At 45.9% G+C, this 26,654-nt stretch overlaps 1 protein-coding gene across 5 annotated transcripts in view; it reads right to left on the reverse strand.

Annotated features, from left to right (window-relative positions):
* GOLGA3 (golgin A3) overlaps window positions 1-26,654 on the reverse strand; it is a 43,886-nt gene that overhangs the window by 6,350 nt on the left and 10,882 nt on the right. For all 5 annotated transcript variants that reach the window (XM_084762239.1, XM_084762240.1, XM_084762238.1 and 2 more), the window contains exons 4-18: window positions 26,225-26,337; window positions 23,079-23,725; window positions 22,203-22,314; window positions 19,556-19,862; window positions 16,422-16,624; window positions 14,287-14,424; window positions 11,703-11,864; window positions 10,852-11,220; window positions 8,911-8,988; window positions 7,744-8,007; window positions 6,631-6,725; window positions 4,806-5,022; window positions 3,632-3,775; window positions 2,760-2,957; window positions 686-802 (exon numbers count right to left, since the gene is read on the reverse strand). In XM_084762239.1, coding sequence (XP_084618365.1) covers window positions 686-802; window positions 2,760-2,957; window positions 3,632-3,775; window positions 4,806-5,022; window positions 6,631-6,725; window positions 7,744-8,007; window positions 8,911-8,988; window positions 10,852-11,220; window positions 11,703-11,864; window positions 14,287-14,424; window positions 16,422-16,624; window positions 19,556-19,862; window positions 22,203-22,314; window positions 23,079-23,725; window positions 26,225-26,337 — 3,164 coding nt within the window. The remainder of the gene's footprint in view (window positions 1-685; window positions 803-2,759; window positions 2,958-3,631; window positions 3,776-4,805; window positions 5,023-6,630; window positions 6,726-7,743; window positions 8,008-8,910; window positions 8,989-10,851; window positions 11,221-11,702; window positions 11,865-14,286; window positions 14,425-16,421; window positions 16,625-19,555; window positions 19,863-22,202; window positions 22,315-23,078; window positions 23,726-26,224; window positions 26,338-26,654) is intronic.

A 26,654-nucleotide genomic window follows, 5' to 3' on the forward strand; every position in this document is an offset into this window, starting at 1 on the left:
ACAGAGACCCAGCTGTCCTGGACTAGCTTTGTGGCCCAGGCTGGCCTTGAACCCACAGAGATCCAACTACCTCTGCCTCCCAAGTGCTAGGATTGAAGGCGTGCACCATCATGCCTTGCTTTTTTTCTTGACAAGTTTTATTTTGTTGTTGCTGTTGTTTTGTTTTTTTCGAGACAGAGTTTCTCTGGCTGTCTTGGACTCACTTTTGTAGACCAGGCTGGCCTCGAACTCACAGCGATCCACCTGCCTCTGCCTCCTGAGTGCTGGGATTAAAGGTGTGTGCCACCACGCCCAGCTCTCTTGACTGTTTTTAGACAAGGTCTTGCTATAGAACTTAAGGGGGCCTCAAACTCACTACACACTCAGCTCAAGTTGGCTTTGAAGTCAGGATCCTCCTGCCTCAGCCTTTCAAATGCTGGGTTTACAGGAGTGTGCACAAACAGGAAGTACTTTTTAAACTGTACCAGGATATCTTTGACTAGCAAAGACCAATGTGCATATGTGTGGGTGGCTCAGTCTGCCCTTTCCAGTCCTACATTGCTACGGTCACTCAATGTGATGCCATCCTGTACAAAGAAACCATTACAACTGGAGAGTCGTAACTACCCAGTCCTTAGAAACAGAACTAAAATGTGAAGGGCTACTCCTTCTGCAAGGCCCTGGAAATCTGAAGCTGGCCACATACCTGTTCCTTCAGGCTGTTTACTTCCACCTTTTCTTTCTCTAACGAGAGTTGTAAGGCATGGACAAGTTGCTTCATCTGGCGGTCCTCCTCCTCTTTGCGCTGTAAAACTGCCTGCACCTGTATCACATTAGAAAAGGGTGAGTAAGGAGCAGCATCAATTCCAAGCTCAAGTACAATCTGAGATCCTCTAGAGTCAGCCAGCACATGGAGCCCAGTAGGATGGCATGCATACACAAGGATGACGTCACAGGAAAGGAAACAAGGCAAGGGAGGGGAGAGACCCCTCTCTGGGCTGGGAATGTAGCTAGTTGGTAAGTTGCTTGCCTAGCAGGCTTAAATCCTTGGATTCCATTCCCAGCACTTATGCGTAAAACAGAACACCACCACAGGCATGGCTGTCACCCCAGGGCTCTAGACAGACGAATTAGAAGCTCAAGGTCATCATCCTCAGCTCCTAGTGCATTTAAGGCCAGCCCAGATGCATGATCCTGCCTCATAAATAAATAAAAAGATAAATAAATAAATGCAGAAGTCTGAGCTCACAAGAGTGTATCACATGGCTGTATTCAAGAACACAGCTGAGAACTCAGAAGAAAGACGCAAATGTATCATAAGAGACATTTACATGTAAGACAGCCCAGCAAGGACAAGAATGACAGAAACTAGACCAAATGTAAATTAACTCTTCTAATAACTACGTATTTTAAGGCTTGAGTGTGACACAGCTGTATTGGCTGGTTTTGTGTCAAATTGATACAAGCTAGGGTTGTCAGAGGAGGAGCCCTCAGTTGAGAAAATGCCTCCATGAGATCCAGCAACAAGACACTTTGTCAATTAGTGCTCAGTGGGAGAGGGCCCAGCCCACTGTGGGTGGTGCCATCCCTTGGCTTGTGGTCCTAGGTTCTATAGGAAAGCTGGCTGAGAAAGCCAGGGGAAGCAAGCCAGTAAGGGGCACCCCTCCATGGCCTTTGCATCAGCTCCTGCCTCTCAGTTTCTGCTCTGTTTGAGTTCCTGTCCTCATTTCCTTTGGTGATCGACAGCTATGTGGAAATGTAAGATGAATAAATCCTTTCCTTCCCAACTTGTTTTTTGGTATGGTGTTTCCTCACAGCAATAGAAACCCTGACTAAAGCAGTAGTGGAGTACTGCTGTGACAGACTTGACCATGTTTAGTGGAAGACTGTCAAAGGACTTGGAACTTTGGGTTAGAACCACCATAGAGTTCATTAAGAACTCAGTGGGATGTTCCTTAGGAGTCTGGAAGGTAAGACTGTTGAGAGCAGTGCAGAGATAGAAGTCTGGAAGTTCAAAGGCTATCAGGGCTGTTTGCTATTTTGAATTAAGATTCTGGGGTTCTGGTCAGCTGGGGCTGAAGTGTCAGCCGTGACTGTGATTAACAAGAGACCAGCACCACTGAGGTGAAACCTCTGCATCATTGGGACATTCGATGCTGGTCAGCTGGAGCTGAGGAATTAGCAGTGATTAAGACCAGCATTGCTGAGGTGAAGCCTTCTGGGAAGTGTTTCCTGAGAGCACAGAGAAGCTGTATTCCAGAACTGTCTGAGGTTGCATCTTGTGCAGGCAGCCAAACTTGGTAGTGTTAGAGCCACCTAGGTGGTGCTGGTTTTGAAGGCTTGAAGGGGTCATGGAGAGCAGCTGAGCCTGGGCACTGTGAGAGGCCATTAGTGAAGGTGCAGCCTCAGTGGCCCTTAACTGACAGCTGCCTCCAAAGCATTGCAGAACCTAAGGAGCTAAGAACAGAAGCTACAGTAAGCTGCTAATTTGGGGTTCAAATTCCAGCTCTGAATCAAATCAGGACTTCAGGCAAGTGTCTTCTGCACAGTCTCCTGGTCTAGAACCAGAGGATGGTCTGACCTGTCCCACCAGGAGCCGACTATGTAACAGGGACTAAGTGAGCTTGGCACAATGACTACAGGCTCTTACAGCTGGGAACCCAGGTGTGTGCAATGGCCAGGTTCCTCTGAACCACTGAGCCAGGTGTGGTGGGGAGACCCTGACTGTAAGCACAGGCTACACGACTCTTGTGCTGCTGCTGGCAGACGGGTCTCAGCACCTGGAGATTCAGCTGCACCAGGTCGGCTTCCCGCTTGGCTAGCGCCGTCTCCAGGATACTGTTGTGCTCGCGCAAAGCTGCATTCGACTGTCCGAGGCCAGTGAGCTTTCCTCGCTCGTGTTCCAGCTCCAGAGCCAGTTTCTTATTTGACTCTTCAAGACGTTTTATCTTTCTTCTGAAGCCTCTGGATTCTTGAAGCTGAAACATATTGGTAGATATAAAATATCATGCTCTGGGCAGGTGTGGTGTCCATGCCTATAACCCCAGTACGTGGGAGGCAAGGGCAGAGGATCAATCAATTCAAGGCCAGCCTGGCTCTAGGAGACCCTGTATCAAAAGCAACACTTCTCCACATTAAAAAAAAAATTACATTGTGCTAGACAGACTACTCAACTGAAACAGATGAGCAACTTTCAAGAGGGGTTTGTACTAAAGCATAAATCATCCTTGACTTGTTTCCTGTGAGGCTACTCTTTTAGTGCTGACATTGCCTGAATATGGCAAATAAACTGTTTCTGTGTTTTCAGTTCTTTGGCCGACTTAATTTGGGTTGTTGTTTACAATAACAGCATTCTAAATGGGAAAAGAACAGGATTATCTAACATTTAAACACTGACATTCACCAACTCTTTTATCTACAAACCTATTGGGATGGGTCCGTAGCTATCCTGGGACTCGGGTGGCACACAGGTATAGGCTAGACACACCTTCCCCAGAATGTAACTCTCAGTAGACATCGGGTAACTGGGTAAGTGGTAACTGTTGTCATCCTCCCTACAGTACTGGCAACAATCTGTCCACCAACCACTGTAAGTGATCAAGTGCCAAGCACCAATACCAAGCAGAGAGCAGCTCTCAGCAGGGGGTATTACCTCATCTTCCAGCTCCAGCACCTTCTCCCGTGACTCCTCCAGCTCCTGGCCAGTTGTCGTGATCACCTCCTGCAGCTCCTTCTCCAGCAGCATCTTGCTTTGGCCAACATTCTGCAGTTCTACCTCCAGAGCCCGGATCTTCTCCTGAGAGCCAAAATGGGAGTCAGCGTTAGTCACTGGCCCTTTCCTCCCTCAACTCTTATGGACACATACCTCACCACGCTCTAGATTTTTAAAAAATATTTATTTATTTACTATTATGTATACAGTGCTCTGCCTGCATGTACACCTGCAGGCCAGAAGAGGGCACAGCTGTCATTATAGATGGTTCTGAGCCGCCATGTGGTTGCTGGGAATTGAACTCAGGACGTCTGGGTGAGCAGGTGGTGCTCTTAACCACTGAGCAATCTCTCCAGCCCCCACATTCTATATTTTGTTATTTTTAATTTTTAAAAATGTTTCACTTCATGAGCATTGTTTTGCCTGCATGTATGTCTGTGTGAAGGGTATCAGATCCTCTGGAGATGGGGTTATACACAGGTGTGAGCTGCCATGTGGGTGCTGGGAATTGAACCCTGGTCCTCTGCAACAGCAACCAGTATTCTTAACCGCTGAGCCATCTCTCCACTGTTTTAAAACTTTTATTACATATTACTTATTTAGTGTGTGTGTGTGTGTGTGTGTGTGTGTGTGTGTGTGTGTGTAGGTGCCCTTGTGTGCACGCAGAGCTCAAAGGACAACTTGTGGGAGTTAGGTCTTTTCCTTCCATTGTGTGACTGGAGTGATCAGACATGGTGGGAGGTGCCTGTACTCAATGGGCCATTTAGCCAGCCCCGTTTTGTTTTTGTAAACAGAGCCTTCCTTACTAAAAAGCCCAGACTGACTTTGAACTGGTGACCCTCTCCAACATCACTAAACCCAACTCAGAAGGCACTATTCCTTGCTGGCCTGGAATTTGCCATAGAGCCAAGATTAGCCTTGAAATCCTGATTGTCCTGCTTCAGCCCCTGTGAGTTCAAGGCCAGCCTGGTCTACAAAGCAAGCTCCAGGACGGCCAGGGCTGTCACACAGAAAAACCCTGTCTTGGGGAGGAACCAAACCAAACCAAACTAAACCAACCAAAAAACAAAAAAGAGTCGTAAGGCCTCTGACAGGGAGAACTGTGTTTACCTACATGTAGAGCAGGGTCGCTGCTGCCACTGGTGTGCTGAGTTCTGAGCTGCCTCAGCTCGGCATCTGCTGTCTCCTTAGAAGCCAGAGCCTCCTGCAGGCGGCGGCTGAGAATGCTTACAGCATTCTCATAAGCCTTGTGCTTCGTCTTCATTTCCTTCTGTGCACTGGTCAGATCTGAGCCCAGCCGCTTCATCTTCTGTTTCTGTTCGGTGATGGCCCTGAGACATGAGTGAGAAACCTGAGTTAACCTCCAGTGCAGCCACCCAACTCCCCGGCCTGACACACCAAGGGCACATGTTGCAGGTCACTCTTCAGGGCTCAGTGGTGGCTTTTTTTTTCTTTTTTTTTAGGCAGGGTTTCTCTGGGTAGCCCTAGCTATCCTGGAACTTGCTCTGTAGACCAGGCTGGCTTTAAACTCGAGATGTGCCTGCCACCAACCAGGCTTAGGGTAGTGACTCTTGAGAGGCCACTTCAGCTTAATCCCACTCTGTCTTCCCAGACCTGGCTGACCCTCAGGAGGACTTGGGCAATGTGTTCTTGCTTTGGTTTGGTTACTGAAGGAGAAGAGGTATCCCGAAGCCATGTTAGAGAAACAGGAAAACAATGGGAAACCACTCTGTCACATCCACCACCATCAAGACCTGCCTTCCTCTTTGCATAATCTAAAAATGCTTCTGTGATGAGTGTGGTGGTGAACACCTGTAATCCTAGCATCTGAGAGGCTGCAGCAGAAAGAGAGCTGCAAGCAGGAGACTGTGCTGGACACAGGGCATCTTCAGCTACAGAGTGAGACCTTTTCTCAACAAAACAAAACGATCTTATGAAGGCAGAAAAACAGCACACTTCAACAAAAAAATATCCCCAACATTCTTCCTGAAGGTAAAAAACAAACTCTTGGCTGGGTGGTGGTGGCACACACCTTTAATCCCAGCACTCAGGAGGCAGAGGCAGGTGGATCGCTGTGAGTTCAGCCTGGTCTACAAAGTGAGTCCAGGATAGCCAGGGCTACACAGAGAAACCCTGTCTCAAAAAAAAAAAAAAAAAAAAAAAAAAAAAAGCAGCACAGAACATGCCATGGAATAAAAAGGTCCCAAGAGGTTGGGAGTCAGAGCTCACACTGTAATCCCAACATTTGAGAAGGTGAAGTAGGAATATTACAAGTATGAGATCAATCTAGGCTATAAAAAGAGATTCTGTCTCAAAAAGCCGAAAGAGCAAAAGTAGCTGGACCTCACTGTGTTCCAAGGCAGGTAGGGCTACATAGTGCTATTCCGTCTCAAAAAATATAAACAAACAAACAAATACCCCAAAGAGTGTGTGCATATGTGTGTACATACGCATATCTGAGTAGCTGCTGTAAGGGCCGTATGTTTAGATTTACATGCATAAGCTACTAGATGCTCAAACTAGATGAACGAAAATCAAAGTGTCAACCCTAGTGAAGGAGCAGGAATGACACCAGTGTGTGGCATAAAAAGACAAATTAAATAAATAGAGGAGACTTTAGAGCTGGGTATGTAGCTCAATGGTGGCACACCTGCTTAGGATGCTCAACATCCTGGCATTCACCTCCAGCTTGTGGGGGGAGCAGGTGCTTCTGTAAGGGATGGTTGAGCAAGTTAACTTCTAAACTCAGATAAACAGGTAAGAAAAAGGAAGCCGTCAAATCATGATGGAACTTTGGAATCTGTGCTCCAGGTTACCCTTTCATGAGCTCAAGTTCAGTAAGAGTGTGTTAGGGCCACCGCGACATGGAGGACTCTCCAGGCTGCTCCTCGGCAGAGCAAGTGCCCTCAGAGGTCAGTGCATGCTGCTCACAGACTTACTTCTTGGCCTCCTGCTGCAGCTCTTCTATTTGTTTCTTTAGTGTCTCATTGGCCTCAGTAAGGGCTATCATCTGCTCTTTGTCAAACTGCAAAGACTTTAAAAAGGACAAAAAATGTGCAATAAGTAAAGAGCCACCTACTCCAGATATTTCTCACTGATGAACAATACTTCATAGAGGTCAAAGGCATTTCTGAGGCTAGAGAGATGGCTCAGCAATTAAGAGAACTGGCTGCTCTCCTAGAGGACCAGAGCCCACACAGCAGTTCATAACCATCTGTAACTCCAGTTCTAGGCTATTCAATACACGCTCTGCCTTCCATGGGTGGCACGCACATGGTACACAGAGGTACACGCAGCCAAAACACTCATATACATAAAACAAAACAACAACAACAAATTTCTGGCCAAACCATTAAATGCTTTCCTGAAGCTAATGTCCTTGCAGGAAAGATAGCTGAGGTTAGCCTAGGCCTTCCCTGAGGCAAGGTACAAACAAGGCGCTGCTGGGTACACCCTGGACATACCATCTTTACATAAACATTTTGGTCACTTGTCTACCTGGATCTTGGCCTGGACATTTTAAGAGACTTTCAGCATGTCTCATGTTTTTTGTTCTAGCATCCTGCATATCACCTTTCCAAATTTCTCATCCCGGGAAGCATTCCTTATTTGAGGCAGAGATCTCTACCTCTACCCTTCAGTCATCTCTTACCCCTACCTTGTCTCATCACCAAGCCAGTCACTGTAGTCAGACTCGGGGCAGTATAGTTGTCCAGAGGGTATGGGTAGCTACACGACCCTCTCAGTGACTGTGCCCTGACTGGCCTCAGGCTACCCGCAGAGCACTCTCTCCTTTCTGTCTGGTGCCAACTTTGTGGACTTCTAGGCTCAACCACCAGTTCCACAGACCCTGTCAGAGGACGGCATGCCCAGGGCTTGCTGTTTTTTCTTTCTTTCAGTTGCACCACAGCCTGGATGTATATGAATACTTGTCTCTAGACTGTCTTAAAAGCCTCCTTGGCTGTGCTTCCTGTTTCACCCTGTACACAGTAAGCCCTAGCAGACTTGGCTGAACCTTCTCAACTCAGAAGAACCCATCCCTTGCATTCCACCTGCAGGTGAATCTCCATCTCATCTCGCTCTTTCTGCACTGACTGAAGATGCTCCTCAAGATCTGCCGCCCGCTGGTGAACCAGGGACATGGCCTTCTGCAGTCGCGAGTGCTCGGCTTCCACAGTCGTCTTCTCTCCACGCAGCTTCATGAGCTCCTGCCTCAGTTCCTTCATCTCTGACTCCAGACGTTTTTTTGTGGCTTTCAGCTCGCTAATGAGTTGGTCTTTGGAAGTAGCATCTCGCCGGTAGGCCTCTACCATCACCTTCAGGACAAGACACAAGCAATAAGCCAGTGCTGGTCAGCATCTTACCGACAGCCTGAGCTTAGGCAGGGAGTAAGGCTGCCTCATAAAAATGTTTACCCACAATTCAAGGTACAACCCTCTTCTCACCCATGGACTAGGTATGGTATGGACCCTGGGCTTAGCGGAGCAGAGGCAAGAGCTTTAACCACTGATCTACAACTTTTTACACAAAACAATATACCTTATGAAATATGACACGACCCATTGAGAAACACCAATGATGATGGCATGTCTGGATTTTTGTCACATGATGTGACAACAAACTATGTCCCCAAAACCTGGACATTGCATTAGGCATCCCATTATCCTCCTGGGATCCTTGTATCTTCTGAGTAATCTCACAAGGACTAATCTCCCTGTGGCTGGATGATGAAAGTTAATCCTTTGCATATCTCAGTAATAAACTGAAACACTACTTATGAACAAGCTTTGGAGGATCTTCCTTTCTCAGAACCAAGTATTCAACTGATGGCTGGCAACAAAGTAAAGAGTCAGAGCCATTCATTCCTCCACCAGGAGACAAGGGCTTCAAATATAAAACTTAGGTCATAGACCTTTTGTTTTAATGTTGGACACACTTTATACAACAAACATAACCAGCGCACACTGCCTAAAACGCATAATACACAGCTCTTGGGAGTGACGATGACAGGGTATCCTCCCAAGGTATGACAATGGTAGGCATTACGTGCAGTCTTTGAAGAGAAAAGGCATGCTCCCTCACTAACTGCACACAGGGATAACTTAGAACAAGTGCAGTGCCTTTAAAAAGGGTAAGTGACACCTAGATGCTGCCCTCTTTCTGGCTTTGTTCTGCGGAGACAGACAGCAGTGTGCCCAACACTTGTCTCCATGTCCTACCTTTTGCTGGACAAGCTGCTCCTTTGCTTTCTGCATCTGTTTCTTCAATGTGGCTGTCTCCTGCTGCAAGTGCTCCACCTACAGGAGAGGGTTGCAGAAGGGTGGGTGGCCTGGCACCATCCAGAGCACAGAAGGTGGCTTTCAGTCAGACACATGCTGAGAACACAAGGCTGCTCACACAGGTCACATAACTAGCACCCTCCCCGCTGCCACTTTAAAGTACAAAGACAAGGTGAAGAGCAGTGGAGAGAAGGAAAGGGTAAGGTAGGGTGCTCCAGAGAAGACAGAAGTAAGCCCTTCCTGGAACAGCCAGAGAGGAAATACATCTGCTACAGCTTCTCAGCTCTGTTTTTGCAGCAGAAAAGCAGCCAGACTCTACATAAAGGAATGAATGGGTTCTGATCCAATGTATCTCAACTTACAACACCCCATATCCTTGTGACAACGCATACCAGAGACCAGCAGACCTATACTATTCGGAAGCTTGTAGAAATTGCCATCTCAGGCCCCAAACTGAGTCAGATCTGCACATAAAGAGCCTCCAGGGCCAGGTGGAGGTGGCGCATGCCCTTAATCCCAGCACTCAGGAAGCAGAGGCAGATGGATCACGGCAAGTTCAAGGCTACAGAAGAGAAACCCTGCCTTGAAAAGCAAAACAAAACTAAAAAAACAAGAAGCCTCCAGGGGCGCAGGAATATGTGGCGGATGTGAAGGGCCACGACCTCTGCCCTTGGTCTTCACAGGGTAGGGTATCCAGGCAGAGTCATTCCAATTCCAACACTAGTTCCACTTCTTGAGCATCTTTTTTTTTTTTTTTAAGATTTATTTATTTATGATTATGTATACAGTGCTCTGTCTGCATGTACACTCATATGACAGAAGAGGCATCAAATCACATTATAGAAGGTTCTGAGCCACCATGTGGTTGCTGGGAACTGAACTCAGGACCTCTGGAAGGGTAGTCTGCTCTTAACCTCTAAGCCATCTTTTTAGTCCGCATCTTTCTTTTTTACATTGTTTTTATAGGTCTGTTCATTTCTAGCAGTGTCAGCCGTCAGCAACTGGTGTTCCCCATACATAGCTAGTGCACTGGGCTGTGCCCTGACATCCCAGGACACTGCGCTAACAGGAGGAACCTACTGTGAGCTACTATCCCACTCTGAACACCATATCACATCATGACTGGCTTGCCATACGCAGGAGGGAAAAACCACCACCACCAAAAAAACCAAAACCAAGTATTCTACAACTTCTGTAGCTGAAAGCCAGCAGCTGCAACAAAAAACTGGTGGTGGCTTTTTTTTTTTTAAAGATACATTTCAAAGGCCCCTCCACAAAACAAAACAAAACGAAAACTTGGTTTCCTAGTATATGGTTCCTCCACACCCCGAGGCTAATAGAGAAAATGGTACAGAAAGAACTAGTTTCTTGCTAAATAGTGCCAAATAGTAGTCTTATCAAAGAGGTTATTTAGTGTTCTAGACTTGAAACATGTCCTTCCATGAGAAATGGTCATGGAGAAGACCCATTCCATACTTGGTCCCTTTTTTTAAAGAAAAGTGAGTGAGTGAGTGAGTGAGTGAGTGAGTGAGTGAAATGAGGTCTCAAGAACACTCTTCTGGGGCTGAAGAGATGGCTCAGAGGTTAAGAGCACTGTCTGCTCTTCCAGAGGTCCTGAGTTCAATTCCCAGCAACCACATGGTGGCTCACAACCATCTACTTTGTGATCTGGTGCCCTCTTCTGGCCTGCAGGTGTACGTAAAAGCAAAGCATTGTATACATAATAAATAAATCTTTAAAAAAAAGAAAAAAAAGAACACTCTTTCATTGATCACTCACATTTGCAACAGACCACATTCCGGGGGTGGGGGTGGGGGGTGGGGGTGGGGTGGGGTAGGGAATCAATGATGCTCCTTCAGAAAATGGCTAAGACAGAGTTACCTGGTTGGACTTGACAGCTAAGTCTTGTCTCAATTGTTCCAAAAGTACTGATGTCTCCTCAGTATTTTCTTCCAAACGCTGTGCTCCTCTGTCAAGTTCTTCCTTGTCAGTCCTGGCTGAGTGCAGAGCCACTTCCAAGACAATCTTCTCATTCTGCAAGAAGTGAATTGTGTCCTCCTTGGAGTCAGCCTCTCTCTGCAGCTCCTCCAGCCTTGCTTGTAGCTCATCATAACGTGTATGCAGGTCGTCAAGGGACTGCCCTTTGGTCTGCAGAGCCTCCTGTGTTGATGTGAGCTGCTTTATCACATCTAGGTGTTCTTGCTGAAGTGCTGCAAGCTGTTGGTCTCGCTGGAACAAAGTCAACTTCACCTGGAAATAAACCATAAACTGAACATGCTGCCTTCCACCCTGGCACAAAAATTCATACCATTTTCATAGTCAGAATTTAAGTAATTTATATGGATTCACTGCAGGGTTTTTGTTTTGTTTTGTTTTGTTTTTGACAGGGTTTCTCTGTGTAATCTTGGCTGTCCTGGACTCAGTCTGTAGACCAGGCTGGCCTCGAACTCAGAGATCCGCCTGCCTCTGCCTCCACGTACTGGGAGTAAAGCTGTGAGCCACTGTACCTGGCTTGAAGGGTCTTTTTTATGTAAAATTATAGAGTAGAAGAACATGAATAGAAGCAAACGAACGGTCAGGTTGGCAACATAATAGTCTGATAGTGACCCATCAACTATATTCAACAGATACCCCAAAACAAACCTGAACTACCAACACAGCCTGATGCCAGAGGTCACAGCAGCCAAGGCTGAAGCCCTGTGAGCCTGGGTCCGGGTAGCAGCATTACTTGCCTGTTCCAGTTGCTGCTCCAGGGATGCTGCTGCATCCGCCACCTTCTGCAGCTGCTCGCGTTCACCTTCAAATTCCTCCAGCCTCCTTTGGAGGTCCTCCTCCACCATTGTCTTTGCCTCCCGAATCTGCACAAATGCTGCCTCCTGATCCAACATGTCAGCCTGAATAAGAAAATGGTGTTTCACACTTGGGAGGCAGAGGCAGGTGGAGCTCTGTGACTTCAAGATGTAGCACTGAGGAAAGAAGAGCCTCCCTTCTCTCCAGAGAACTCATTGCTGGATCCCTGATGACTGCTGGCGCTGGCCTGGCCTCCTCAAGCTTCTGTGTTTGCCTCTGCCTGCCACAGCGCCACCTGTGGGTGTGAGCTCCCAGGTGTTCCCACAGCGGCCATTTGTCTGAGTCAGGCCAGTCAGGCCCTTGTTGCCACCTGACTTGGTTGGTATCAGAGCCTTAAGCTCACTGCTGTCACATGGCCTGGTACTGGCAGCCCAGCCAAAAGACAGTTATTGCAGAGAAAATCTCCTTTTCCTGCACCCCTGGCTGGACCAGAGATCTTGTAACAAGGACTTCGTTCTGCACCCCGAGTGCTTCATGCTTTTCCGCCTGGAGACCAACAGCCCTTGGGCCTCCCAGAGGAAAGGTGTGCACTTCCAGCTCGGTGCCTGTAGCATCCAGCGCCCAACGTGGGGTGACAGGATGTCCAGTTCAAGAAGAAAAAGGGTGACTGCACCCCCTCCAGGCACAAGGGCCTAACTCTCAGATGCTGAGGGAGGCAGCTCTATTTTTCCTCCTTTGTTTTCAGTCTGCACCTTTGAGAGGGATAGCTACAGTGTGCAGAGCAACTGACGCCTCTTGGTTGGGGATTCCTTGCCCCTCTTCCCAGACCCTGACAGCCCAAGATGGGTGTAGGCAATGACCTTTTAACCTCCCAACAACAACAACACAACTGGTAACATGACAGCCATGTGACAGTTATTAGGACAGTTGACAGTTTCTTAAATCTACAGGCAGGCTTGTGACTTGTGGGGTGTGCCAATCCCCCCAGACAACAATAATTGCGTTAGGGAAGTTAACCGTTGCCAGCACCCCTCCTATCTTTATTTATCATGGGAAGCAATTCACCACACAGAAAAGACTCTCAGGATAGGGACATACATGCCCTCTTAAATTCATGTGGCATAAAACTCACCAAAAACCAAATCTCCTTATTTTGGGAGGAGGTGCTTCAGATAGCACCTTGCATAGCCATGAGTAGTATTTACAACCTTGACTTATGGACCCAAGTTTCTTCTCTCACTCGAAATAAAAACAGACAAGATAGAAAACCCCCTCTCCCCATTTTCTCCCTCTTACAGCTGCAGTCCACCAATGTTTAGGACTGGTTTTAAAAGGCCCTGCCTGCACCAGCTCAGAGTCAGGGCCCTGAAGACCTATTTCAGACCTCATGGCCCTCAACCAGTCTCAGGCTGGTTAAGAAATCATCTAGGGCAGCAATTCTCAAGCTGGGGCCACATGTCAGATATACTGCATGTCAGGTATTCACATCGCAGTTCATAACAGCAGTAAACATAAAATTAAGAAAAACTGTAAAATTACAGTTATGAGGTAGCAAAAAATTATTTTTATGGTTGAGGGTCACCACAACACAAGGAACTGTATTAAAGGCTCGCAGTATTAGGAAGGTTCAGAACCACTGATCTAGGGCATCAGAGAACGGGATTTAAATCCAAGAAAAATACATTACATTTCCCATCTAGATGATCTGCAGAGAGAGCAGGCAATAATAAAAATGCTTTAGGAAAGCACTGTGCACTACAGGACAGAAAGAAGGCTGAATGCTTGCAAACAAATAAAAAAAAACTGTTATCACTGGGCCTGGAAACACTGCCTGACATACAAACAGACTTCGTGCCCTTTCTCCCCATCCACCCTGTGGTTAGCTCTGTCTAAAGTGCAGCAGTGCCGTGGTGGGAACTCAGGTGCAAGGGAGCGTTCAGAGAAGAGCCACAAGGTCACAGGGACTCGCAGCCCAACCAGAGGTATGATTTCAAGATGCTGAACAGCTATCATTCACTGCACATTGCTCAACGTGTGTGTGTTATATGTTTTGTGGTGCATGCACACAAATGTGTGAGAACACACACTCATGCATGTATATGTACAGGCCCAAGGAAAACATTGGATGTCTGTCTCTGTTTCTCTCCACCACACTACCTTGAAGCAATGTCACTCACTGAATTAGAAGCTTGACATTTTGACATTTTGCCTAGGCCAGCTAGCCAGCAAGCTCACAGGGTCCTTGTCTCAACCTCCCACAAATGCTGGGGTTACAAGCACACACAGCCATGTCTGACTTTTATGTCCTCATGTTTGCACAGCAAGTGCTCTTACCTACTAAGCCATCTCCGTAGCCCCAAAAGATTTTTAAAAAAAATATTACACAATATAGGGAGGTACACATATTCACAAGATATATTTATGTTTACTTACAGGCATTTTGATTATGTCTGTGTATGCTTTACACTTGTCAGCAAGAAACAAAGTCAGGTAAATATCATCCCCCACTATCAGCGCAGTCCTCACCTCAATGCTCTGGAGCTGAACAGCTATGCGCTCTTTTTCCTTGATGGATCTATGCTGAGTCTCTGTTAGCTGATGTGACAGGGACACATTCTCAAGCTTCAGGTGCTCCAAAAGGCCCGCTTGCGTCATCTGTCCAACCTTCAAAGAAAAACCCAGAAGGCAAAAAGGAGCTTAAAATTAGGCATCAAGTGTGGATCAGCCTATCTTAGTCACTGAGATACTCTCTCTTTGTAAACAATGGCTAGTGATGGACCGTCTCAATGTGCCCTAATGCAGGGAAAACTCCTGCCCTTCTGTCTTCCACTGCAGGACTCACCCACACAAATCTTCTGCCAGCCTGCCTTGAACTTGAGCCACACAGAACTGAAGTTCTGTTCGGGGCAGGGTGGCCACCGAGAAACCAGGCCTTCACAGCTGAGAACGTGCAGCTTGGACAAGACCTACGCTGGGGTTCCCAACTTAAGGCTATAAACTAATAACTAAATCCCACTGGTTCCCACCAATTCCAGACACTATCAAGGCCTAATTTAGCTCACAGCGTCTCTAAGAAAGGAGCCCGCCACCACCCTTACCCGCAAGGGGTAAGTAGCAGCAGAGAGATGCAAAATATGAAAACCCTTGCGACAGGTCTGTGGCATGATCTCACCCACCTTTCATATAACCCTACACACCTTCTAAGCTGACAAATCCAAGATGGGGCAGAAGGGTGGGCCTCAGAGCTAGAGAAGCTGCACAGACCAAGGGAGAAAGCACAGCAGTTGATGAGATTGTGTTTAAAGACAACAAACAGAGGGGCTGGAGAGATGGCTCAGAGGTTAAGGGCAATGTCTGTTCTTGCAAAGGTCCTGAGTTCAATTCCCAGCAACCACATGGTGGCTCACAACCATCTACAATAAGAACTGGTGCTCTCTTCTGGTGTGCAGGCACACATGCAGACAGAATATGTATAAATAATAATTAAATAAATCTTTTTTAAAAAAGACAACAAAGAGAAGGGCTGCCCCACTTCTACCCCACTGAGTGCTCCTGGGAACAGCGAGCAGCTGGCCGGGACAGAAGCAGCACGAAGACCCTAGTCATAGAACGTGAGACACAGCAAACGCTTCTCCACTTGACACTCTCCTGATTACTCTTATCTGCCAATTCCCCTGACTTACACATGAACCCTACTTCTCTCAACACTGCACACCTAAAGAACATAGCAACTTATGTCTTTCTTTGTGTGAGACGGGTTTCTCTGTGTAGCCCTGGCTGTCTGGGAACTTGCTTTGTAGACTGTAGGTTGGCCTTGGAACTCTAAGAGATCCACCTCCTTCTGGCTTTGCCTCCCAAGTTCTGGGATTATAGATGTGTGTTTTCATGCCTGGCTAAGGTAAATTATTAAAAAGATGACTGAAAGTGCTCTTTGGCATCTTCAATCAATATAGCCAGTCAGGCCCTGGCTGTATTATATTTTCCCTTCAGAGTAAAATACATTCCAGAAACTTGCCTTTTCTCCTACATGCATCAAAGGCATGCTGCCTAAGTAAAGCCACCAGATAGGCTTTATGCTAAGGCATACATATCGGTGTTACTTCTGTCTAAAGGATAAACAGACCAGTACATGCAAACTCAAAGGCTGGCTTATTTAGCTTCTTTTAACAAAATAGGAAAAAGACAAATGTCCCTTTTATAGCCTGAAAGCAATAGTTCACATAGAAGTATCTGTTGGCTGAGGCCAACCAAGTAGTCAGAGAAAAATCAAATTTTGGGAAGGACTACTGGCCAAATTCTTTAATCATATAAGAGCATCACATGAGAGATTCAAAGCACAGAAGACAGAAGGAGAGCCTCAAAATCCATGAGGTGTGGGTCTGAGGGCCTGAGTCAAACAAAGTTTTACCCTTTGGCTGAAGGGAAGACACAAGAGGCTCCTGTAGAGAGGAGGTTGGTGGAAAGCAGACGCTCAACAAATACATACCCATGATACCTAAAGCCATAAACACCTGTCTGGCCTTTCTGTTAGCTTTCAACATGTGACCCTCTTGTCTTAGCCACTAGAGTTTTGGATGTTGTTCGTACCCAGTTTAGAAACACCTTTGTAATGCAGGGCAAAGCATGCTCCACATCCCTGAGGGGAGTCCCCTGCACTGTACCTGGATGTGGGCCATCTCTCCCTGCAGCCTGACCCTGGCCTCCTGGGCCAGTGCAAGCTGCTGTTGGTACCACTGCCGGGCATTCTGCAGAGACGTGATTTCAGCCTGTGATGCTTGTAGCTTGCTGGTCAGTGTTGTGCGCTCCAGCTGTACTTGCTGGAGCTGGCTCTGTAGGGTTGTCATCTGCTGCCGAAGGTCATGCACTGTAGGTAGGCAAGCACAGCCAACTCTGACTAACCAGCACTAACAGGAAAGCTACAGCTGAGTGGTCATTTGACCTAAAGTCCAAGTATATATAGTATAGAGAGAGGCAGCACAGTTAGTGTTACACAGTGGCCATGGTCTATACAGTCACCACAAAAATAGCAGTGGTGGACAGGAACCACTGCTCCCAGAAAGAAAAGGGGTTCCTATGAGTCCCAAGTCACAACATTTGTATTAACTGATTTAAGTTTCTGTTTACTTACCTGTGATTTTGTTTAAACACACCTTATTTAGTATGTATGGAATTATTATCTATTATCTGTAATTATTCATCAACCTGTCTTTTATCTTAATTATTATGAATGGGGGTGGGAGAGATGGCTCAGAGCTTAAGAGCACTGACTGCTCTTCCAGAGGTCCTGAGTTTAATTCTCAGCAACCACACGGTGGCTCACAACCATCTATAATGTAATCTGATGGGCCTCGTCTGGTCTGCAGGTGTACATGAAGGTGTACATGCACACAGAATACTGTATATAATAATAATATCTTTTTTAATGTATTTAAAAATTATTTATGAATGACTATAAAGCTCATGGCAAGCAGCTCTATGTAAGACTATACCTTAGCAAAGTTTCTGGAACAAACTATCTTCTCCACAAAATTACTCAGCGCCTCCTCATATATAGAGCCATTTTATTTCTTTCTTTATTTTTGGTTTTTTGAGACAGAGTTTCTCTGTGTAGCCTTGGTTGTCCTGGACTCACTTTGTAGACCAGGCTGGCCTCGAACTCACAGTAATTCACCTGCCTCTGCCTCCAGTGCTGGGATTATAGGCATGTGCCACCATGTCTGGTCTTTAGAGCCATTTTAAACAGCAAAATTACCCCCCCAAGAAAGCCCAAAATTGGACCTGTGGCACTGAACAGATACAAAAAGGACACATGTCAACAGTCTGAGCTGAGAGCAAGATAGAGGATAAACAGGGGATCTGAGTGTTGCCGCCTTCTAATATCATGGCCACATCATGAACAATCCATAAAAAGTGCTATGAGTAATTATGGAATTCCTAATAATTTTGGCTGGGAAGAAATTCCAGTTATGGAATCTGCAATGATCAAACAGAAACCAAAAACCAAAAATCCCAACCCTGTGTTCCAGAAACTGCCATGCCGTGGCTCTCATCTTTGGATACCTAACGGCATCTATTTGCCATAAAGAAACGGCACTAGCACCTGCTAGTTTGTCACTTGGTCAACTCTGCATGATCAGGGTAGGAGAAGAGTAAAAGGGCAGAGGAGAAGTCAGTCACCAATAATACAAATAAATCACAATACAAACAAAACCAGGCATTTTAAATTATATCCCGAGCTTATGAAACTACTTGTCTTTTGAAGACATTTCCTCCATTCAGTCGGCTGGATAGTTTTATGTAACTTGATACAAGCTAAAGTCACCTGAGAAAACTTCAATTAAGAAAATACCTCCATGAGATCAGGTTATAGGTAACCCTGTAGGGCATTTTCTTAATTAGTGATTGATGTGGGGAGGCCCACCTCATTCAGGGTAGTGCCACCCCTGGGCTGGTATTCTTGGGTTGTACAGTAAAGCAGGTTGAGCAAGCCATGGGGACAAGCCAGTGAGCAGCCCCCTCCATGGCCTCTGCACTGGCTCCTGCCTCCAGGTTCCTGCCTTGCTTGAGTTCCTGTCCTGACTTCCTTCAGTTATGAACAGTGATGAGGAAGCATAAGCCAAGTAAACCCCTGACCTGCAAGCTGCTTTGGTCATGGTGTTTCATCACAGCAACAGTCACCCCAACTCTGACAACCAGGGATCGTGGCACAAGCGTATTAGCTTACCACTTGAGAGATGGGAGGCAAAAGGATGTTCAAGGTCATCCTCAGCTACATAGCAAGTTCAAGGCCACTCTAAGCTACATGAAACTCCATCTCAGAAAGAGTAAGATTGTTGAAGAGAGTTTATGATCCCTTTGATGCAGTGCTTCAATTCCAAAGTAATGAGAGAAAGGTGCAGCCTTCAATCCCAGCACTCAGGAGGCAGGCGGATCTCTGTGAGTTCGAGGCCAGCCTGTTCTACAAAGATAGTTCCAGGACAGCCAGAGCTATTACACAGAGAAACACTGTCTTAACCCCTCCCCCCGACACACATACAAAACAAACAAAGAAACAAACAAACCCCCCCCCACACAGAAATTAAAACACATTTTAATCTCCCAGTGTTGGGACATGGGGCTGCTTACTTCAGACTGCCCCCAGCAGCTGACTATGGTTTGCCTCGTGCTCTAGTAGGAATGTGATTTTGGCAGCTGCAGATAGTTTCTGCAATTGTGTGATGTTTGGAATTCTGGGAACTTTTCAGAGGGTACATAAATGCTAGGGCCCCAAGAAATGGGGTTTGTTTGTTGTTGGTTTTTGTTGGTTGTGGTTTGTTAAGTAGTCGTGTGTAAAGAAGAAACTTAAAGTAAGAAGGACTTGGATATCTTGACAGTAAAGATCAAACTTGCCCCATGAAATTCACCGGAAGCCATCTAACAATGATGTCACCCCTTTCCCTCTATCCCATCTAGTGTTAGGTGGTTCAAAGTATGGAAGGAAAAGGGTGGAGAAGGGTGAAGAAAGAAGAAGCCAAGGAGTAGCAAAGACAAGCTACAAAATGTAGAATAAATGTACACCTCAACTACCCCCAAAACACTGGATTTAGGAGGAAGAGTAGAAAGGATTACTTGTAGGAGTCAAAAGTATAGTCAATTTCTGAGATTGTATTACCTATATAGACTCTTAAGTTCAGCCAAAACTGTACTGACGTTAGCAATATGGAGACTCTGTGTATTCATGTCAGGCTAACACGAAACTTCCTCCATATGACACCAATGACAGGACCCAGACATCACACCTGGCTGCAGACCTCACCTGTGTTGTCCTTGCTCAGGATGCTTCTCTGCATGTCCTCTACTTTGGCCATCAGTCTCTGATACTGCTCCTCTGCCACTTGCAGGTCATTGTTTGAGGATGCCAGGCTGGCATTTTTAGCTTCTAGCAAGTTCTGCAGGTCAGTCATGGCCCGTTCTAGATCCCAGCAAGACTGCTTCAAAGTGTCCACTTGAGAACTAAGAGAGTCCTGCTTCTGCTGGCTGCTGTGGCTGAGTTCCACTTGTGCCTGCAGCTTTGTGTTCAGGGCAGCAAGCTGGGCCTGTAGCTCAGCCTTCTCTTGAAGTGCCTAAAAATACCCCCAAACAACCATCATGGCTTTCAGAAATGTAAGTCCCTCCCAACCACAGTTTTAGCCAACTGCTGAAACCTATTACATTTACAATCAGTGAGACAGAGAAAAATAAGTTTTACTTGAAACACTCTACCGCAAAACCAGTCACTTAAACATGATGGTTAGCTATCAAACAAGTTGACAGATCCCTGACGGAGAAATGCAGTCAGACTGTGACCAGTGAGGAAAAATGGGCCCAAAACATCTGCAGGAAAATGCAGCTGTGGTAGAAATTCAAGGGCTAAGCCATAATACTGGGCTAGAATGGCACTGAGTGACTACAGCAACAATGCAACAGGACAGAGCATAGCGAGCAAACAGGCCCCAGGAGCTCAGAGAACAGCCACGAGACAAGTGAGAGCTATGAGTGTTGCTCAGTGGCAGGTGCTTGGTTAGTGCGCAACAGGACCCAAATTCAATCTCTAGTGCCACAAAAGGGGGTTTTGATAAATAAAAAATTAAAAAGACAAGCCCCAGCCAGCAGCACATTCTACTCACCCCAAGTCTATCTAAGAGTATGTCTACAAACTCAGAGCACAACAAGTTAAGGAAAAGTGTGAAGGTAACATGTTCAACAAACAGAACAAACCCACCAAAGTAACTGAAGTAAGTCAACAAGGTCTTATTTTCTTGCAGCACTGGGGACTGACCCCAGGGACTTATGCACGCTAGGCAAATGCTCTAACCCTGAGCTGTACCCAGATCAAGAGGGGCTTAGAGCCAGAATAACTGGCACCCACAGAAGACTGCCAGATGTCCATAGGCCCCACTTCCCAAGAGCATTAGGGGAAAAAAGCAAGTGGAAGCACGTAGACCAACCTCAGGACTGGGTACACAGAGGAAGCACGAATGGATGTGATGAGACTGTTACACTCAGAAATGGTACGGAAAACTGTACAACCAAAAATTACTCTTAAAATCTCTGAAATCCCTCTGGAAGACTGTGTTATATATAACTGGACCAACTGGCTTGTGTCTAAATAACTTTTAACCCTGACACACGTACTGAGCAAGCAGTTTCTTCTCACCACACATGGCTTCAACCACGGTTCTTCCCCTGTAGTGTGTGTTCATAGCCTCAGCTCAGGCCTCTTGTTGCCCCTCCCTCTCTCTCTCTGTATGTTCTCCCTCATAAAGCACATAGCTGAATTCCCCTGAACAGACTCACTCTAAACAATTTTTTTTTTTTTTAATTTTCTGAGACAGGATTTCTCTGTGTGGCCTTGGCTGTCCTGGACTTGCTTTGTAGATCAGGCTGGCCTTGAACTCTCAGAGATCTGCCTGCCTCTGCCTCCTGAGTACTGGGATTTAAGGCGTGCAGCACCATATCCAGCCTCACTCTAAACTATTGATAGAAAGATAAAAATCTAGCTATTTGTTATTGAAAATAAATAAGTACATAAAGCCAAGCCATTGAGAGGCACAGGCCAGAGGAGCAAGAGTCCATCCTGAGTTCTGTAGCAAGCTCCAAAGGCAGCCTGGGCTGCATGAGAAGCTCTCTCAAAATAAATAAGTAAATACATAAATAAACATAAAAAGCTTCACATAAAACAGTAAAAACTGAAAATTAAGGAATGAAGAATTATTTTTTAAAAATTAATTTTCTCTATGCTTATGTGTGTGTACACAGAGGAGAGAAAAGGGTGTGTGGTGCCCCTGGAGCTGAAGTTATATTAGCTGTGAGCTACCTGTCCTGAATGCTGTGAACCGACCTTGGGTCCTCAGGAAGAGCAGTTACTGCTCTTAATCGCTACTCCATCTCTCCAGCTTATCCTCCCCCAAATAAAAGCAAGATATAGTAAAACTAACCTCAGACAAAGCAGGCCACAGCCTAGCAGCATAGCTCAGCAGGTAAAGTCGCGTGCTTCCAAGCATGATCACCTTACTGTGATTCCCCAAACTCATATGGTAGAAAGAGCCACCCAGCACGTACATGCCACATACATGTCCACCCCAGCACATACACAGACGCAAATAAATAAATAAATCTTTAACAATTGAAACTTTTACTCCATTAGAGAAACATAAAGCTACCAGGAGAAATTAACGGTCACAGACTCCCATGGGACAGGCTGTTTCCAAATTCTGATGGAGACAAGGGAAGGAATGAGTCATAAATAAATGAACACAACTTTGTCAGGGAGCAACACACCCAACAGACAACACGAGTAACATGGACGACTTGGCTGATGAATGAATTACACTTAAGGTTATCTGTAAAAATCACACACAGCAACGACCCACATATTCTTTTCAAAGATTTGGCTTATTGAGCAACAATCAAACATCGCTTACCTGACTGGCTTCTAGTGACAAAGCCTCCAGCTGCCCTTCAAGTCTCCTTTTATCTTTAAGAACCTGCAACATCTCATCCTGTGGTTCAGCAAAAGAGCTCTCCATGGACACACTAGGGGCAGAAGCACACAGTCAGGCAATGAGCCCCAACGGCTGTTAGCTCACACTTCATCACACTGCGTACTTTTACACGGCCTCTGCTCCTCTCTGTAGTGGTTTCTTTGGGTTTCATTTTTTGCTTTTTTTTTTTTTTTTTAAAGATTTATTACTTATTTATTATCATGTATACAGTGCTCTGCCTGCATGTACACCAGCAGGCCAGAAGAGGGCATCAGATCTCATTATAGATGGTCGTGAGCCACCATGTGATTGCTGAGCATTGAACGCAGGGCCCCTGGAGGAGCAGCCAGTGCTCTTAACCTCTGAGCCATTTCTCCAGCCCCTGTTTTTTGCTTTTTTAAAGGAGAGGGTTTTTGTTTTTGTTTTTAATGTAGTAAATACATAGGTCATCCATAACCTGACTGACCCTGAACTTACGATCCTCCTGCCTCAGCCTCTGAAGCGCTTGGTTCATGGGTATGCACCACCAACATCCAGCTTCCTCCCAGATTTAAAAATATACACCTTGAGGGTGAGCTGAATCTGAGGCCATGCCTGCTACAGAAGAGCATGCTCCAGGAACAGGACTTGCAAGCACCTGGGAAGTCTTAAGAGATACACGTACAAGGAGATAGATGTTTTTCATAGCACACAGTGATTTAGAGCTGACTACTTACAAACTGACAGAGCTGTGCATGGGGGAACAGCTAACGTACATTACCAAAGACACACAGCACAGCAGCAGCTGAGAGGCAAGGGTCGCAGCTGCTGCCCTACCTGCTGCAGATGCTGTCTCTGCGGCTCGGCACCTCCCCATTGACTTCCTGGTGCTGATCTTGATGCTGAGCTGACGCAGCCTGTAGTACATCTTTAATAGAAGGAAACTGGCCCAGGGCCTCAGCAGAAATCTCCCGGCCATCAACTACGTAAGTTGCTCCTGGCGTGCCCACATTCACCAGGATGCCACGGGTCCCTCGGGCAGAGAAGCTGCTGTGTGAGGAGCTGTCACTTTCATTCCCGTCAGCCTCCGACACGCTGTCCCCGGTCAGTGACGCGTTTTCCACACGGTTCTCAGTCTCAGGGGACGGGCTCACCTCAGACACAACCGAAGTGCTACTTCTAGTCTGTTTCAGAGAACTTCCAACAGCATCAGCAGTGGAGCCAAGGCCACCAGAGTCACTGGAATCTTCAGTTCTGTAGTCAGCCAGAGACCGAATCTTGCTTGACTTGGAACTCTTTTTCTCCTCAGAATGTGCCAGCAGCCCTAAGCTGCCTACCTTGGGCCCCCGAGGAACGCTGGTGCGCAGGAATGAATATTCTTTTGTCACAGCTACAGTATTGGCCCTTGGCAAGTTTTCTGGATTTAACATGAGCTCAGGATCCAGTGTGCTAAAAAGTTTCATTTTTGTTGCAGGTTGACTGGACTGAGAAACAAACAAAAATGTAAAAATATGACTAGGATTAGCAAGTAGTATTCTAAAACCGTCATTCAGAAAGCATGCGCCAATGAACACTCTTTATACCAACAAGTCTGTCAGGGCCTTAGAATGTCAGCTGCAGCAGATCTTCTGCTTTTCAGTCTCTCACCACTGAGGCTGCAGTGTTGACTGTCCCTGTGCCTGAGGCCAGGGCTTTTAATGGCCAACACTTTTATTTGTTTGTTTTTCCAGACAGGGTTTCTCTGTGTAGCCTTGGCTGTCCTGGACTCACTTTGTAAACCAGGCTGGCATTGAAGTCACAGCAATCTGCCTGCCTCTGCCTCCCCTAGGGCTGAGATTACAGGCGTGTGCCACCGTGCCTGGCACTTCTAAACATTTTAACCTGAGTAACATAATAATTTCTTCTTATCTAACTTTCTTGGCAAAACTTTGCTGGCCACTATCAAGTATTGTTGAAAGCTGGGCATGGTGGTACATGCCTTTAATCCCAGCACTCAGGAGGCAGAGGCAGGCAGATCTCTGTGAGTTTGAGGCCAGCCTGGTCTATAGAGAGAGTCCAGGACAGCCAGGACTACAGAGAGAAGCCCTGTCTTGAAAAAACAAAACAACAACAACAAAAAGTTCTGAATTAGGTCTGTTGGGGTCGCCGGTCTGGTTGCTGCCCAAATGAGCAGACTCACATACCCCAAAATGTTTGTAACCTTGCCTAAAAACTTCTTCCTGTTTGACCAATAAAAACCCAACACACCCAGGCAGGGCAAATGGGATAGGTGTAGCTAAGGTTCACAGGATTTTGGGACAGAGAGGATCTTGGGAAAGGAGGCCACCATGGGTTAGGTAGAATAAGAAGCACATGGCCGGTATGGATGGAGCATTTGGTCCAGAAAATGAACATTAGCAAATATTTGGTATTATGGATGGGAGGTATAGCTCAACAGAAATTATTAGAAGCAGATGGCAGGGTACCTGCCCCAATATGGGAGGTAGTTTAGGGGATTAATATTTGCCCTGCCCCAGGTGAACCAAGGCTTTTTTTTAGAGTCAGGGTTTGTTTGACAAGGCTATTTTTTATTTTATTGGTAGAGAGTTAGAAAGTGCTGCCGTAAAGCCAGGCATGGTGGTGCATTCCTTTAATTCCAGCGCACTTGGGAGACAGGCGGATTGCTGTGAGTTCAAGGCCAGTGAGTCTAGTACAGCCAAGCCTACACAAAGAAACCCTGTCTTGAAAAACCAAAAAACAAAAGAAAGAAAAAAAGAAAAAACTGCCATAGTAATTATAGCCCAATAACAAACATTTATTAGGCCATAACCTTAAATTAACAGCAACATAGGTCTACTTTAGTTTTGTAATTATTCAAGAGGTAGTGAGTCTCTTTAGGTATATTTGCTTACACAAACTTAGTAAAACATATGATACCCTTTTTTGTGAGGAGAGGAGGATGTTAACACACGGGTTTCGTGGTCCAGGCTGACAGAAGCCTTGTGATCCTCCTGCATCCATCTTTGTACTAGGATTAGTGCCACAACACCCAACCCCTGTGGAACTCTTGCTCCATTTTAAACACTGTTTATTATTTTAATTCCCAGCTATTTTATTGTTATTGCAAATTATTTTTCCAAGTAATTTTATAATTGGTCATGGCAGGATAATTACTGATTTTTCCCATTAATGAACTGGAATAACAAACAGAAAATTTCCTAACACCAATTTAAACCTAATAATGGTTTTTATTTGATTTCTCATAATCTTCCAAGTCATTGTAAACCTGCACATGACACTAATTCTCCTGTTTGTCAGTGTTCCTATTTCTTTTTTTTTTCTTTTATTGTTTTTTGTTTTTTGAGACAGGGTTTCTCTGTGTCGCCTTGGCTGTACTAGACTCACTTTGTAGACCAGGCTGGCCTTGAACTCCCAGCGATCCACCTGCCTCTGCCTTCCGAGTGCTGGGATTAAAGACGTGAGTATTCCTATATCTTACATCATTATACTAACTAGAAATTGCAAAATGGCCTGAGTGATATTTGGGATAAAGGAAAAATTCAAGCTATGTATGTTAACATAACTAACTTTACAATTTATTTTTGCTTTTTGTGTTTTAAAGTGTTTCACCTGCATGCATATCTGTGCACCAGGCCAGAAGAGGGTGTTGGATGCCATATTGTGTCTGCTGGAATCAAACCTAGGTGCTCTGGAAGAACAACAAGTGCTCTTCACCACTGAGCCGTCTCTCCAGCTGTAGCATAACCTTCTCTTATAGGAAATTTTCAATCCTGTCATTCTACCAAGTTAATGTAATCCCAGGGCAGGGACACAGGAGGAGGGTAACAAACATCCCATATGCAGCAGTTAAGCAAATGAGCAGTATCTTCTAGAAAAGAACACAAAGGGAAAGGTGAGGAGATGGAGAACCTGGGCAACCCAGAAGAAGGCAGGGACACAACGTTGTAGACTTCAGAACCCGCGCTCCAGGCCAAGAGCCTCACCCTCTCTCGGTGGCGCTTCACCCGGTACTGTATCAGCTGCTCCTCCAAGCGCTTCTGGGCCTGCAGTCGGACCTGCTCCTCCTTTTCCAAGGGCAATGAGGATGTAGTGGAACCTGCAAAAGAAATGGCCACTGAGAGGCTGACAGGAAGCAGGGCACAGGAAACAAGTTGGTGACCACAGACGAGTTGTTTTAGATTTAATCACCAGATTGTTTCAGCTTGTAAACCTTACACAGTCACCCACAGTCCATGATGATTTCCAGACTGAGAGAAAACTGAGAACCACAGCCACTGAGTACAGCACAGAACTGTGCTTAAAGTGACACAAGGCCATGGTGGGCCTCTTTTCACAGCACAAGACATGTTTTTCTTATAAAGTTACATTCATGGATTATCTCACTGAAGTAATAAGACGTAATACCACGTAAAC

The sequence above is a fragment of the Acomys minous genome (assembly GCF_964271855.1).
Source record: "Acomys minous genome assembly, chromosome: 16".
Lineage (NCBI taxonomy): Eukaryota > Metazoa > Chordata > Mammalia > Rodentia > Muridae > Acomys > Acomys minous.